General features: G+C 32.7%; 1 protein-coding gene across 4 annotated transcripts; it reads left to right on the forward strand.

The window, feature by feature from the left end:
• Positions 1–2,788: 2,788 nt before the first annotated feature.
• On the forward strand, positions 2,789–13,494 carry LOC143048341 (putative glutamate receptor). 4 transcript variants are annotated; one of them, XM_076221982.1, is made up of 4 exons: positions 2,789–2,937; positions 3,349–3,381; positions 5,526–5,717; positions 10,221–10,345. In XM_076221982.1, the coding sequence occupies exons 1-4, from the start codon at positions 2,872–2,874 to the stop codon at positions 10,251–10,253; spliced, it is 324 nt and encodes a 107-aa protein (XP_076078097.1). In that variant the 5' UTR covers positions 2,789–2,871; the 3' UTR covers positions 10,254–10,345. The 4 variants fall into 4 exon arrangements, 3 of the variants coding, with proteins under 3 accessions (XP_076078097.1, XP_076078098.1, XP_076078099.1); XM_076221983.1 differs by lacking the exon at positions 10,221–10,345 and adding an exon at positions 13,330–13,494 and having other exon boundaries at positions 2,790–2,937; XM_076221984.1 differs by lacking the exon at positions 10,221–10,345 and adding an exon at positions 6,858–6,977 and having other exon boundaries at positions 2,790–2,937.
• Positions 13,495–14,025: the final 531 nt, after the last annotated feature.

The raw sequence follows: 14,025 nt of genomic DNA on the forward strand, positions 1-14,025 counted from the left end.
CTATTATACTTTTCATCAGGAACCAAATTACGTATAAAAGAGGGGCGAAAGATACCAGAGGGACATTTAAACTCATTATAATTATGATAGCTAGAAAAAAAAAACTGATAACGTCATCTGGCTGAAAAAGAAAAGGACAAACAGACAAAATATATACACATTAAACAGTATAGAAAACTAAAGACTAAAGAACACGAACCTCACCTAAAAAATGGGGTGATCTCATGTGCTCCAATACGGTAAGCAGATCCTGCTCCACATGTTGCACCCGTCGTGTTGCTCATGTGAATACAAATCCGGTAAATAGTCTAATTCGGTAGGTCACATTCATGAAAAGAGAACAGGATTGTAGTTACGAAATAAGGAACATATCCGATTTCATCTGCGAAACGGATTTTCCATAATGGTCAACCAACTCAAGATGTCGTCCGTAAAATTAATGAAGGGATGATTTCAACCTCACCATTTGGAACTCTTGATTAAATAGCTTCCTTGCGAGCAACAAACCTCTATCAAGAATATCATGATAGGAAATAGAAGCCCGGGAGTATCGTATCAAGTTGGAGATATAAACTCCGTATGCAGGCGCTGCTGCAATGTACGGAATTTATTGTTTGCAATTCTACTGCTTCTTTACAAAACTTGTTTGGTGGTTTTAGTACGTACAATGAGACTTCTCTAGATTAGATGTGAATTAGACACGGGTTGTTAAAAATGTGATAGGTATCTAAAAGAACAAAAAAACGAGAGCTTTGAAACACTTGTGTACTACACCCCGTCCATCCCAATATTCCTTATTGAAATGTAAAGAAAGATAAGTTTTAACTTTGTTCAGTTGATAAGAACGAGCACCATACAGAAACAAATACCGGAGATATATTTCATTTGCACCAAAATAAAATATGTCGTTCGCGCCAAGAGGACAGGTAAATAGAATAAAAATAGTTAATGCAAAAAAACTTTAAATTGTAACTTAAAACACATGCAGTTTGTGGTTGCATAATACTACATATCCCTCCGAAATCAGTCAACGTAACCATATTGAAATCATTATACGTTCTTAATAAATAAGACTTTTCCTGATAATGTTAAAACACAGCTCTGTTATTTAACATTATTATAAAATCTAAAAGAGAGCGCTATACACTGACATGGAACCAACAGTCTGTTTTGACACGAGACTTGTGAGCAGTGGCTCTGACGTACTCATGAACACTGGAAAACTTAATGTGTGATCATAAAAAAACTACAGACTTATGATCACTTATTTCCTGTATATAAAAATAAGGAGATGTGGTCTGATTGCAAATGAGACAATTATCCATTAAAGTTCAAATGAAGTGGTTGTAAGCAATTATGGGCAACCGTTTGGTCTTCAAAAATGAAAAATTCCCATACCGTTTAGTTGGCTAGAAATAGCCCTGACAACCACTGAATTACAGGCTCCTGACTTGGGACAGGCACATACATGTACATACAGAATGCGGCTGGGGAGAGTTAAACATGTAAGGTTCTGTATCCTTGGGGGACTTTTGTATATAAAGGACACAAACAAATGCGTGTACGTATAAAATAGATTTAGTTGTTATATTTTAATCATTAAATTACGTCTGCTATCCGCAATTAACAAGAGAGAGAGAGAGAGAGAGAGAGAGAGAGCTAACATCAGTCCGGATACGGAATAACCCTTTCCGATTCCGGAAGGATACAGATACCAGACTGTGAACTAGCAACCATTATTTATAACGAAAATATATATACCAAAGGCTTCTATGTAAATAAGGAGAAGATAGTTATATCCGTCATTGTCAATTTAACAAATCATCTCCACATACTGAATAATAATAATAAAAAAAAGTGTGTATATATATATATATAGATATAATAAATTGCAATTTCGCAAAACAGAATTGAAATTGCATACAGTTATGTGTGTTTCATGCTATTTTTAAACAACAAGACGGAAAACTTCAAATTTGGCATTACAAACTTTATATATTTTCATATCTAGAAATTCGCTCAATTTGTATACAGTCATGTTTAAAGTCTTTCGAGCATTATTCCGGCAGCATGTTCATACATGGAATATACATCCTATTCACAAGGTATTCAATCGCGAACACAAACTTAGTTAAACTAGAGATTAGCTACATTCTCTAGAAAAAGAGTCGCTGTTTTCCAGGACGTCTAAAAAAAGTTTGAAACGTTTAAGATCGCCGACTTGACTTTGTTGACTTTTACTTTAAATATGTGTTGTAACACAAATTTTATCCTAAATTTAACTTATCGTCAAATTTTTGCTCATTACGAGCAACACGAGGGTTGTTACCAGGAAAGCAGAACAGTATATTCTTCCGGATTATCTGATGTGCTACCCGGATTTGAATTGCATGGTTTATTAGATTTTTTAAAGCATAGACTATAGACTACATGGTAAGGAGATCACGGACAAAAACAGAATACAGAAAAACGGCATAAAATAAAGAAAACATATATTACACGCCCCCCCCCCCTTTCTCCCCTTTTTTATCCTTTTTTGCCCATACCGTCATTTTGATCCGTTCAAAGTGTATTGCTTTGCATAAATGTTCGGTAAAAAAAATATATTACCAAATGTTGGGAAATATAACCTTTCTTTCAACTTGTGAGAATAAAAATTGCTTCTAAATAAATTTTGAACATTTAAAAAAATAAAATGAAACGGTTAGATAAGAACCACGTGATGGTGTGCATATATTGATTTTTAAATTTAAAGTACTACTAAATAAGAGATACGCTTAAAAATTTAAATAACGACATGTGATACTTTTTTGGTTATGGGAATTATATGTGTGTGTCAATAAATAATCGTATACGTGTGACTGCTTGAACATGGATATGTGGTATGGATACACAGCGTTTTTACTCGTCTCTGTTTTTTACACCTCTGCGACCGAGGTAAGGATATTTTCTAAATTTTCTTGATTTATTTTATTATATCATTTCAAGGATAATATTGAACATTTATTTTATTATAAATAAAACGTTTAACCTTGGGATATTTCACGCCCCTTTTGATGGTCTTTTTCTTTTTGAAATTGTGTCTGGAGTGGTTCATTTATTTGTTTTATCGTGTTAATTTTCAAATAATCTAGTATTTTTTTATTTTTCTATATCTTTACACCCTCCTCTTTTACTATTATTGTGATGCCTCTGCTTTTCAATTCAAGTATCTTATATATATGTAAAGTTAAAATTATATATTATTGTTTTTGCTTGCCTTTTCTTTATGTTCCCTTTTATGATCGATTTTTTTTAGAAACAGTTTGATGTTGAAAAAGTTATGGCAATACATATTTATTTTAACAGGGTTTGACTGATTACCGAGTTACTACAATTCTGGTAAGTGTTACCTATTTTTTGCAATACACATATAAAGTCACACATACCGCCGAAAAACAAACAAAATCGAGAACAAAATAATGAACTAGACATCTATATTGTACCATTAGAGTGGTTTTCGAAGACAAAAGGGCATATTATTACAATATACAAGAGGCAACATCGCATATGGTATTGTCCCCTCTTTATTTCTTTTTAACTTGTGTTTATATAATTTCTTTTAGTAAATATTCGTTACCAATAGGATATGTTTACTTAATGTACTCTTGCTTTTATCCAATCGAAATACAATAACATTAGTTTACTAATATAATAATATGATACCCGTTTATCCTTTTTCTACGAAAAATAAACCCCACCAAAACAGACCAAAACTGGAAAAGGACAATTAGTGCTCATACAACAAGCACCGGTGAAAGACGGAGGGACCTAGGGTTCCTAGGGTTAAAGCAAAGAATAAAAGGGGTGTAAAGGTCCGTTTAGACTGGGATCCCGCTATATATAATCACCTTGTTCTATAATGTAATATGCACATTGATCTAAATGTAGATAGGCGAACCAGTCTAAATGTCCGTTACGATAAATATTGATTTTTTACGATTTTATACCTATTTTCTATTAAAAGGAGGAACACCATAAAGTTGGTATATTTAACCTATATATGCATTTTTATAAATGTCAAAATGTAACAATTTAATTTGTCACATCCTTCATAACTCCAATTACACGTATATGAATCATGAGACAGAAAAAGATAATTTAATTACCACTATCATAATTGTAGGCAGAATAATCAAAAACTATTCTCATTAGGAACAGTTATGGTACACCAGATTACAGTAAGATCTAGATCATGCACAATTCACGCAGACACATATTATGATTTTCGTAACCAGAATGACCTTGATATTTATAAAACTACAAGCTTGCAAATAAAAGCGTGACCTTAATTCGAATATTGTAATGTATTGCAATTTAGAAAAGAATATGTGATAAGATCACACCTTTTGTGCATGCATCATGCACCTTTTGTGCTGTCAGCTGACGATTTTTTTAAAGTTTAAATGAAAATGTTACCGACTTATTCATTACACAAGATCGAGTTAATAACTTGTGTGCATTTAATTGAATTTCTAATTTTAGCTACTGTCTATTTATTGTAGTATATTCAAATTTTCAAGCCGGGGAAAGGGGGGGGGGGACTTACCATGTCATCATAATGTCACGATATGAGCTATAATATAATATGGTCCTCCTCTTACGAAAATTCCTGGATCCGCAATCGTGCCTATTTTTTCTCTCAGATGTGAAATGAATGCATCATGTAGTTTTCAAACACTTTATCTATCTATAATCATTATCAAATATTCCTGTTTAAAAAACCATGAATTTTTCGAAAACTAAGGATTATCATATCCCAGGTATATATTACCTTAGCCGTATTTGGCGCAACTTTTAGGAATTTCGGGTCCACAATGCTTTTTACCTTTGTACTTTATTTCTATTTTGATCTGAGTGTCAATAATGAGTACGATATAGACTAGAGTCATCAGGGTGAGATAAGTATTAAAAGTTGGAAGCCCCCTTACGTAACCTTTTCTCTTAAAAAAAAACAAATGTTTATCGTTTACTATAATTCTAGTGTGGCAAAAAAAAAACATTTGTATTCATGGCGCGATACATAAACAGGAACAGTATAATATATCTACGAGGACGATGGGCGGGATTTTCTACAGTAACTTTAATTCTTTAAAACAACGGTATGTCAGACAGGGACGAACATTTTGTCATACAACAGGAGATTTGCAAACCTATAAAAATGCTTCTACGCAATATTTTTAAAATATGTAATATTTTTTTCTCTCTTCATCGATATAACGTTCCAATACGAACGGACCTGACTGCGTATTTATACATCACAAACAGCAAAACGAAAACACTTGGGGAAATATTAACACCCTGAGAACAACTGGGACTAATTTTTATACTAAAGTGCACATTTTAAAAGTCGATTTGAAAATTCAAAGTTTTACATTGGCGGTCAATTCTTTTTGTATGTATGGCCTCGTTGTTGGTGAATGGACCCATCATTTTTTTTAAAAAGGGATCTATCATTTTAAAACCATTTTAAATATTGTTTACAGCATCCACCACTTGTCATGTCTCAAGGTGATGGTAATAGCAGAAAGTTTGTTGGTCTTTTACCAGACCTTCTGGACAAAATAGGTCCAATGATGAATGCCACATTTTCCCTGAATCACGTGCAAGATAGCAGATATGGAACGTTAGACAACACCGGAAATTGGACCGGGATGATAGGAGAGCTTGTAAATAAAGTAAGTATTATTTAATGCGGTGGTATAAATAAAAAAAAGTAAACAAACAAAAACAAACAAAACAAAAAAAAAACACGTCAGATTAGTTTCCTTTCATTAGACACTTATTAAACCAATTTCTTGTACATGTAACCAAAATGTTCTCGAATTTATTGAACCAATGCATGCGTATATATATATATATATATATATATATATATATATATATATATATATATATATATATATATATATATATATATATATATATTCGTAAGTTTCACACTTTGAAATAGAAATTTCTAAACAGAAGAATTGTGTTAGATCACGTTATGTAATGCTGTTTAAATCCAAAAACCTTATAATCCCAACTGTACATTTGAAATATCTCATTTTCAAGATGCCTGTTATAAAACAAATGTAGTTTGTTTGCTGTTCCTACAGTATGGTTTCTGTATCTTTGTGATAATTCGTCTGACTTAAGCCATGTTTCTACTTTTGAATTCCATGCTCCAATCTTTGTCAACAAAGCTTTTGTAAACTTTGAAATATTTCCAAATTTTCCTATCATCATCTCCTTGTAAAAATGAAGAGGTGCTCGTACTTGAGATTCCCAGTGAGAATTTCTTTTACATGTTTTTATCACTTTAAACAATTCTTCAAACGAACTGATATTTACTCTACACAATTTTTGAGTAAAAGGTGATCTTACTACTTTGTCAAGGTAAAGTGATAGCAATCTCTCCCGAGGCTCTCTGACAAATGTGGCCTTTGTCCAATTTTTACTGTACATCATATAAGTAATTTCAGTGGCATTAAAATCCCTTAAAAACGTAAATCCGCTTTTTTTAGGATCCTGTAATATGAATGGTTTCCGAACTGTGGAAATATTCTGAATATAATGCAGCAGATATCTCCAATAAGTTGACGCCGATTTTTGATTATAAAAAAAGATAAGTTTGTATGAAGGAAGTACAATTGGACACGTGCGTGGTGCTCTGTCTCGGGTTAGAATTCTAATTTCATGTGGTGTTAACATGAGAACATCGTCTTTCACTTTCCAATTATATTTAAGATAGTTTTGAATTTTATTCCTGTTTATAAATACAACTATCGTTATCACTATAAATATTACTTTTAGCTTAAACCTTTCCATTTCAGAGGTTATTTCGCTGAAACAAACATACATTCATTACTTTTTCATCTTAAATGTCATACCAGTGTTTATAGTTATCGATCCTTAAATGGATATTATTTATTGGAATAAATATCTACACAGATGGCCATGCTGTACATTTACCAATGAATTATCCCCAGTCTTATATCAATATAAAATTACACCTGTTCTTTCATATACAGACCATACACAGAACACGTTGCGTCAAAGACATCAGGTTATTACAGACCCTTACAATATATGATGTAAAATTCTAACCTCCTGGTTGCCCCGATTCAAATATTGTACCGCTGGACATTATCATCAGTCACGCCTCAGTCATTACAGCTGAACGGGTTTGCTGGTTCAGCTCATAATAACCTGCAAAATACAACGTGTAATTACTGAATGTATGACACAACGACTTATTACTCTGTTAAAAAAAAAAAACAGTCAGTATAATGCAAGTCAACAAGGAAAACTCAAATCGGAAAGTTCTTTATCAAATTGCAAAATCAGCACTCAAACACTTCAAACGAAAAAAAGCCACTGTCATATTCCTTACTTTGTACAGGCATTTCCTCGTGTAGAAAATGGTGGATTAAATCTGGTTTTACAGCTATCTAAACCTCTCACTTATATGACAGTCACATAAAATTATTCCATTATATTGGCGACAATGTGTGAAATGGTAAAAACGTCCGCAGAATGTGTGTCTACAAAGTATATAGTTCTTACAATCCTCATGCACTATTTCTTATATTATAAATATATGACGACACCTTCGACATCGGATGAATAGAACCCCGGATTAATCGAATGCCTTGGTGTGGTCTCTAAGATTTGGACACAACGAGGTTTGACTGTATTTGGATGTTGCGTAATATACATTCATTTCATTTTGTCACACACCACTGGTCCTGATTACGATTCCCGAAATCACAAATACTATGACTGCTACTTGTCGACTGTTACTACATCAACGTCGTTAGCAGGCTAACAAACGACTTGGACAGGCTCGGACAAAAAGCCGTTGTGAAAAGTAGTAAAGGAAACAACATCCACTCACCAAAACCATTATGAACGCACCCTGCTTGATCAACTTTTCTCATGCAATAAAATAATTAAGCAGCTAATGGTTAAAAAAATATTGTTTAAGCATAAAATAATCACTGATGTTACAAACTCAATAACTGGTGTATCAACAAATCTGGTAATTCTATTTCAAAAAAGTAAAATCACAAAAATTCTGAACTCTGAGAAAAAATTGTTACGGAAAGTTCCTAATCAAATGATAAAATCAAATGATAAAACACATCAAACGAATAGACAACAACTGTCATATTCCTGACTTAATACAGGCATTTTCAAGCTGGTTTTTACAATCAAGAGAAGCGCAAAAAAAATTACTTGTTAAAAGTCAAAACAAATCTTACTCTTTTAGGAATCACACTGTATTAACAACAAATGAATCGGAGATGATCTGATTCGGATTTTTTTTTTATCGATAACATATTTGGTGAGTTCGGTTATTTTGATATTTTTACAGACATTCGGTATTCCTATAGGTACTTACTTTGCACCACTATCCCATGACTCTTTTGAACTCGTATGAAACCGAACCAATATTCAAATACAAACATACAAAAAGTTAAAGCAGTTTGGAAAGTTCAATAATTTCACTTTCAGACAAATTGACGATCCTCCCTCGATAGCTTCAAATTTTGTTAAATTACTTCGTATTGGCATATTTGGACGACTACAAACTACAATGTTAAACAATATTTCTATATTCAGCTTACCAATAGTCAAATTGTCCACATTACCCTTTGATTAATCGTATAGCCTTCTTTATAACTCAATTAATACATATAGGTTATGCATGCTCACGTTATACATATTATCAACAAACTTTTACTAATGACACTAAAAAATGTAGCAATAGATTCAAATGGGTAACAATTAAAATCGATATTAGTTTTACCATTACAAAAACGAATAGGATTAACGTATTCGATGTGTCTATTTCGCAATTACTATTTTAATTTTTTCGTGGTCTTGGTACTACAGATACTAGAAAAGTCGTCGGATCTTTAACTTTTTCCATTTTTTTCCTATTCCCGTATGTGATATTTATACTAAATGTATATATTCGCTTGGTGAACGATGCGTGCATAGCAGAGTACCTATCCCGTCGACAAACCTGTCTGACTCCCTTTTGTGTTCGGGTGATGCCTCCGAAAGTTTTTACCTTGATTTGTATATGTTACTGTTTACTATTCATTTGTTTTCATTTATTAGAAATGAAGTATGGTTTATAACATATGTAAAATTAGTGCTATAGATATGAACGACAAAAAAATCCACTGTCTTAAACATGTTTAAAGAGGCATCCGAAATTTAATATTACTCATACTATTTCGCCCCATTATACATTTTTTAGGACAATGTCGTTCCTTTTTTAGACATACCTATAATGCATGTGTAAGGACAATGTTGTCCCAATTAGACATACATATACATTTGTAATACATTTGTAAGGACAACACAGTCCCTTTTACACACACATTTAATACACTTGTAAGGACAATGCCGTCCCCATTAGACATACATATAACACATTTGTAAGGACAATGTCGTCACAATTAAACATACATTTAACACATTTGTAAGGACAATTTCGTCCCAATTAGACATACATATAATACATTTGTAGGGACAATTTCGTCACAATTAGACATACCCATAACACATTTGCTAGGACAATGTCGTTCATATAAGGCATACATATATATTGCATTTGCAAAGACAATGTCGTCCCTACTAGACATACATATCAGGCATTTGCAAGGACAATGTCGTCCCTATTATACATACATATAATGCATTTGTAAGGACAATGTCGTCCCTATTAGACGTACACAGAATACAATTGCAATGGCAATGAAACATGAATAACATAAGATTAATTCCCGTGTACTGGAAACATAACTGACAAATAATTTTGAAGTCTCGTCGCCTTTTTTAATTGCTTTATCTTTACGTTTAAGACCACATTGGTCTGATAGGTTTGTTATGTGTGTTGATTTAAATCCAGATGTTTCTAATAGGACAATAAAGTGTAAATCGAAAAATATTTATCCTTGATTTAATGTACAATCATTTATATAACGTTTTAACAATTAGATGTCATATCATATTTCAATTTGTTTGCTAAGTGTTCATTCATTCTCTTCTTTTTAATGCTAGAGGTATTCAAAAGGAGAACACGTGAACTAATAAACAAATGAATTGATTTTTAACCAATACACAAAGATAACATTAAGGAAAAACATGTTATATAATGTAAAACATATCCTTCTTTTCAGAAACGAATAAGGCGCCTCTTAAAACATATATAATATGAAGCTGTGGTATGATTACCAATGTGACAATTCTCCATAAGAGACAAAAAGACACAGGTATTAACAAGCAGAGTTCACTTTAAGGTCTTCAGGTGAGTAAAATCTATAACGCAACGTTTCGTCCCCAAGAGTATCACAAGCCCAGTAGTCATGAATATCAATTATATGGTAATTGTTTTAAGGAATTTACTGTTTGCAAAAGTATGCATTATTCGAAATACTAAGGATTTTCCTATCCAAGGCATGGATTACCTTAGCCGTATTTGACATAACTTTCGAGAATTTTGGGTCCATCAATACTCTTCATCTTTGTAATTGTTTTCGCTGTCTAACTATTTTGATCTGAGCGTCACTGATGAATCTTAAGTAGACGAAATGCGCGTCTGTCTGGCGTTTCATATTATAAGCCTGGTACCAATGATAACTATAATCAGATTTATGTACAAAACAATTAATGAAAAAAATAACAAATGTGACAAACAACAACAATCAATATTCTTTAAATTTCACGCTCCTTATTTGGTTTGACTAGACACAAAACCGGCAAATGGCAGCTGCTATCTTATAATTTGTTTCTTCGTGTGTTGCTAATTTTTTATTTGTTTTTGTTTTGCACTTAGTGTTTCTATTGTTTCATTGTTTTCTTCTTATAATTGGTGTACTTCCCTCAGTTTTAGTTTGTAATCCGGATTTGTTTACCCTAAATGGATTTATGACTTTCTAACAGCGGTATACTTCTGCTGCCTTTATTTCGAACTCTCACAAACAGAATAAGGCGAGGTTGAATATGTTTGTTCATTGGTCATTTTGGGGCCAATACTTAGTGCTGAAAGCAGTACTTTGGCCTAAAACTGTTATATTTTTACACATTATGACTTGAATGTAGAATTATCTTAATGACACTTTTACCATACCTTCTTATTGTATAGTTTCGTTGTCAAGTGAGGTTCACACAACAATCCAAACACAGATACACGATACAAATTATCTGTTAGGTTAAGTGTTATGAATGATTAATTATGATAAAAATAACGACAATATTTTTGACTATAAATATAAATGCAGTGATGCTCGAGGCAAAAATATTTTAAAAATCAAAAACTTGAAAGGCAAATAACCACTCCATAAAAACCTACACAGCAAACTGCCCAGAGTCTAAAAAAACAGGTTTTGTGCTCGACCCGTTAAGTTGAGCACACATTTTACTAGATGAGTTTCAAATTGTCTCGACAGTACTAAACTGTACTTAACTGTACTGGTCTCGACATTGTGTAGTTTGAAATGTGATTGACCAAGGCTGGACCAATCTGGACCTATCTGGACCAGTCTCGACCTGTCTAAATTCAGATAATTTACTTTTGATTTTTTATAACTTTTTTCAAATTAACTTGGATTTTCTCAAAATATAGAGCTATCTCAGTTATATATTGATCTTACTGAAAATTATCTGTATTTAGTCGAACGGCAAATTCTAGCTTTTTTTTACCTAGATTAATTTAATGCTTAAATTTGACAGCAATACACCAAAATACATAACGACCTCGGATTCAGTAAGGTCAATATGTAACTGAGATGGCTGTGTAGTCTTTTGAAAATCCTAGTTGATTTGAAAAAGTAATAAACAAATTTAAAGTTGACTATCTGAATTAAGTATGACTGAAAATTCTAGCTTTTTCTATCTTTTAGATTGAATCCTCAAATTTGACAGCAATTAATCAAACTACCAAACAACCTGACATTCTGTAAGATCAAAGTATAATTGAGATAGCTGTAGAGTTTTAAGAAAATCCAAGTTGATTTGAAAAAAGTTATAGAAATAATTAAAGATGACAATCAACTTTTGTTTTACCTATTAATTAAACTCTTTAATTTCACAGCAATGAAAATCAACTCCCAAATAAACCTGAATTTTGTTAGATCTATATTTAATTTAGTTAGATGGGCTCATTTACACCAATTAAGACTAAATTTGAAGGTCCAGACTAGTCGAGACAAGTCGAGACTGAGTCGAGATTGTGTCGTGACTGGTAGAGACATTATGAGACTGGTCGAGCCTTGGTCGAGACAATTGAGACCACACAAAGACCATCAAGTACTGAAACAGATTTATTTAGTAAAGTCAAGACCTAGTCGAGTACAGTTAAGTACAGTTAAGTACTGTCGAGACTAGTCGAGTAAAATATGTGCTCGACTTTAATGGTCGAGCATATAATATGGTCTTTCAGACTCTGAGCAATTTGAAGTGCTACCATATTGCTCGGGGTAGGAATCAAAACTATACATAACAGAGACACTTTACTTGATTAAATGAGATTCCCAAAAAAATAAATCAGTAGAGTGCAATACAATAAAACCAGTATGTTAATGCTGTACTGAAGTTATATCTTCTTAACTGCTGGTACCTTAATTCTCGGACTATCGGTCAACCAGGATAGACCCAGTGGTAGTAATATTATTAAAGGTTCTAGTTTTTTTCTACAACAGATGAACAGTTCGAAAAGTAATGTCACGTAATGTCTTATGTTTCATATGAGTGTCAAATGATAATGTAACATGTGACATAGCTATACTCAGATCACGATGTCTGTTATACATTTTTAATTTTATATCTTGAAAGCAGCTGTGATATGCAGTTTGATACAGCGTACTACTTAAATGGGCATTAGCTACGAGATATAAAATATGATTTTGTTTGTTAAATCATTATTTTAGGTGTGATGGTCAAATAATCATTCGATTTTAACAGCCAGTTTGGAAAAAAACAAAATTAGCTTAAAAAATCACTGATGAATTATTCAGTTGTAATTGAATAATTCGACACATTGAATCCGATTTATGTCACCTTCAATTCATCCCAATAGCTAGAGAGTAGTTACGTATAAATAAGTCGTGTTTAGTTATTAAAGAAAAAGAATGTCAATATTGAAAGTGAAACAAGGGTGAACCATTAGATTGACTCAGGTAAAAATGATGAGTTAACGTATATTCTTAACCTATAATAAGAAATAAACTGATCTCCAAAAATCCTATCGCACGAGTTTACTATCTTTTTGTATCTATATTTATTTTATAGGGTTTCATCACTGTGTAAACCACAGCAAATGTTTGGACTCGATGGTATCTAATATCCGGTACGGTGACGGCACATTAATAGACAAAGAAAAGGTTGACTTCTGTTTATTTATTTGTTATTTCTATGATATCGAAGAATTTGTACACATATACAACTATTTTCTATTGTGAGGTGTAATATTTTCTACAACCGTTCTATGTTAACGGAGAAAGAGGTAAAAATGCACGTCTAAATGAAGAATTGAGTGAACCTTGCCTCGAATTTGTTTAATATCTCGTTAAATTTGTCACATTGTACGGTTATCGAGAGCCTTGGTGTAGTGGTTATTGCATCGGACTACTAACACAAGGGTTCCTGATTCGATTCCCGTCTGGGATGAAAATTTCAGGGACTTAATTTTCGGCTCTCCCTTGACATCATTTGCGAGTATGGTCTTGAGGAAACGATGATAGTCCGTCGGAAGGGGACGATAAATGGCTGACCCGTGTTAAGAGAGAGCCATATCTCTTCCACGTTAAAGACACCCTTGTAGATTTCGAAAAAGAGCAAGCTAATGCCGCTACAAGGCAGCAATCGCACCCGCAAAGTGGAAAGGGATTACTATATGTTTCAAAACTTGTTTCCCAATCCACTATAAATAAATATATTTAAACTAAACATGGTACGGGAAGAAAGGTATGAAATGAAAGATATTGA

This window comes from Mytilus galloprovincialis, chromosome 10 (assembly GCF_965363235.1).
Source record: "Mytilus galloprovincialis chromosome 10, xbMytGall1.hap1.1, whole genome shotgun sequence".
NCBI classification, from domain to species: domain Eukaryota; kingdom Metazoa; phylum Mollusca; class Bivalvia; order Mytilida; family Mytilidae; genus Mytilus; species Mytilus galloprovincialis.